This window comes from Pyxicephalus adspersus, unplaced genomic scaffold, assembly GCF_032062135.1.
Source record: "Pyxicephalus adspersus unplaced genomic scaffold, UCB_Pads_2.0 Sca1689, whole genome shotgun sequence".
NCBI classification, from domain to species: domain Eukaryota; kingdom Metazoa; phylum Chordata; class Amphibia; order Anura; family Pyxicephalidae; genus Pyxicephalus; species Pyxicephalus adspersus.
Window position 1 is genome coordinate 1 of NW_027318696.1, and position 2,253 is coordinate 2,253.

General features: G+C 41.6%; 1 protein-coding gene across 1 annotated transcript; it reads right to left on the reverse strand.

The window, feature by feature from the left end:
• Positions 1 to 522: 522 nt before the first annotated feature.
• On the reverse strand, positions 523 to 1,954 carry LOC140321254 (protein Njmu-R1-like; the record flags this gene model as incomplete). The annotated part of the gene is given in 4 exon segments (XM_072398080.1): positions 523 to 645; positions 940 to 1,065; positions 1,166 to 1,246; positions 1,728 to 1,954. Coding segments are annotated over 4 exon segments (461 nt in total), but the record flags the coding sequence as incomplete, so codon positions are not given.
• Between the last annotated feature and the right edge of the window lie 299 nt (positions 1,955 to 2,253).

Consider the following 2,253-nt stretch of genomic DNA (forward strand, 5'->3'; position numbering starts at 1 on the left):
TACTTTGACTTAAAATATCAGTATATAAATGCTATACATTTTTCATACACTAAGGGGTCTATTTATAAAGCAATGAATCTGGCATTCACTGAAACCTTACCTAGTGTAGAGTCTTCCAGGTCTATGTCTTTCAATGGCAGTAATTGATTCTCCACCATGGATGTTTCAGTGAATGTCAGAATCACTGCTTTATAAAGAGACTGCAAAGATTTTGTCTGCCACGGTCTGCCTAATTTATAGTCTAAAACTACCAAATTGGTGGCCACCTACATTGTCACTATCTGCCCATTCATGCTCCTGGGGAGGAAGGAGTACACAGAAGTACCATCCTTTATACTACAGCCCCAACATCAAAGGCACCTGGGAACCGAGCTCCCATCTTCTCCTATTCTGTTTGTCCCACCCGCCTATTAATCGATTGATATATCCATTGATATATTTGTGAGCCTCTCTCTGTATTAAGATTCACTAAGAGACCGGAGTAACCCACCCAGCAATAACAGCAGATCCCTGAAAGGATATAGATCCAGGCCTTTCTCTGAACCGCCAATGAAGCAGACCACGTGCTCCAGAGCCTGTGATCCTGGTTCATTATCCATCTGCTGGATCAGACAGTAATAACAGCCCAAGGAGCATTCTGGGTAGCTGGAAATAAACATGAAACATAACAAGTAACCGTTACATATTTTATACAAAACACAAAATGTACTAGAAAAAAACTATGATCGGACAGCTACTAATTGATAATACATACTGAGATTTGTATTAAAAGAAAAGTGCAAACATGCTTGCAAGGGGACCTGTCAGGACAGGTATAGAAGCTGCTTCTGGTGACATCAGGCACCTGTGTATCATGATATCACATATTCACCTACTAGGTTGCTTCAGAATAGTGAAAGTGCAGGAAGTGAAGGACTAACCAAACCTTAAAGGTCTCACCTAAGATCCACTGATGCCACATTACCCATCCCTTCAAACATGGCCCCCCGAGAAAGACGCTTTGCCATAAAGTTTCTGAGCTCAGGCTCCGTTTCAGCTGGCAGGTTTGTGTCCACCAAAGAGAGGCTATAAAGAAATCATATAAACACACAGCAAAGTCGTACCATATACACAATAACACTAGTCATTAAATCAATGTAACAGAAGCTTGAGCCTAAACACTTACCTAAAATCATCCCCAGGTGGGGAGTCAGCACCACTACTTCCTGGACTACCCTCATTAGCATTTTCAGAACACTGGGAGATCCTAAAAAAAAGTATTAACCAGGGGGACATTTCAGAGATTAAGTCTTTTACAGTAAAGAAAAAAAAAATTAAAAAGTCTGCAGAGAAGCAGAATGGGGGTCGGAATCAGCAGTCTGGTACAGATACAGGTCATACAAGTTGTAAGAGATATACAGAGAGGTTGCATTGGTACAAGAAGTATTAGTACAGGATATATAGAGGGGTAGTTATGGGATCTCACAATCCAGCCGGGTACAGACAGAAGTAATAGTACAGGGTATATAGAGGGGTAGTAATGGGGGTCTCATGACCCCAGCCGGGTACAGACAGAAGTATCAGTACAGGGTATATAGAGGGGTAGTAATGGAGTAATGGGGGTCTAGTATTAGTACTGGGTATATAGAGGGGTAGTAATGGAGTAATGGGGGTGTCATGACCCCAGCCGGGTACAGACAGAAGTATTAGTACAGGGTATATAGAGGGGTAGTAATGGGGGGTCTCACCCTCCAGCCTGGTACACATAGAGGCAGTAGTAGTTAGCAGTTGGCTTCTCTGTTCTCCTCTCCTCCCCATCTTCACTCCTCAGCTCATCACCATCTATAGACTCAGCCAAAGAGCTCTGAGCAGCTAGCATTCTGCACTGTTCTGTATACTGATGATGTCACAAGTCCACCAACAATTCCTTCCTCTCCCAACACATGCTCTAGTAGGAAGGTTCCTGTGGAAGAAAGGTTCCTACCATATAATGGCAATGATATATTACATCCTTATTCAGTTCCTACAGCTCTGCAAAGTATAAAAATGCCTTTCATACCCTCCACACAGTTTGTTTGACATGAACCTTGTATAGGAAATGTATAACAGAAGACACACAACAATACATACCCAATCACAGCACAAACTATACTAGCATCCTCCACCTCATATCTGTACATCATTATATAATAATCTAAAGAATAAAAGCTAGTATATTATTCAGAGTGTAGGAATGAGGAAACTCTATACAGGACATACTCATATATAATCAAC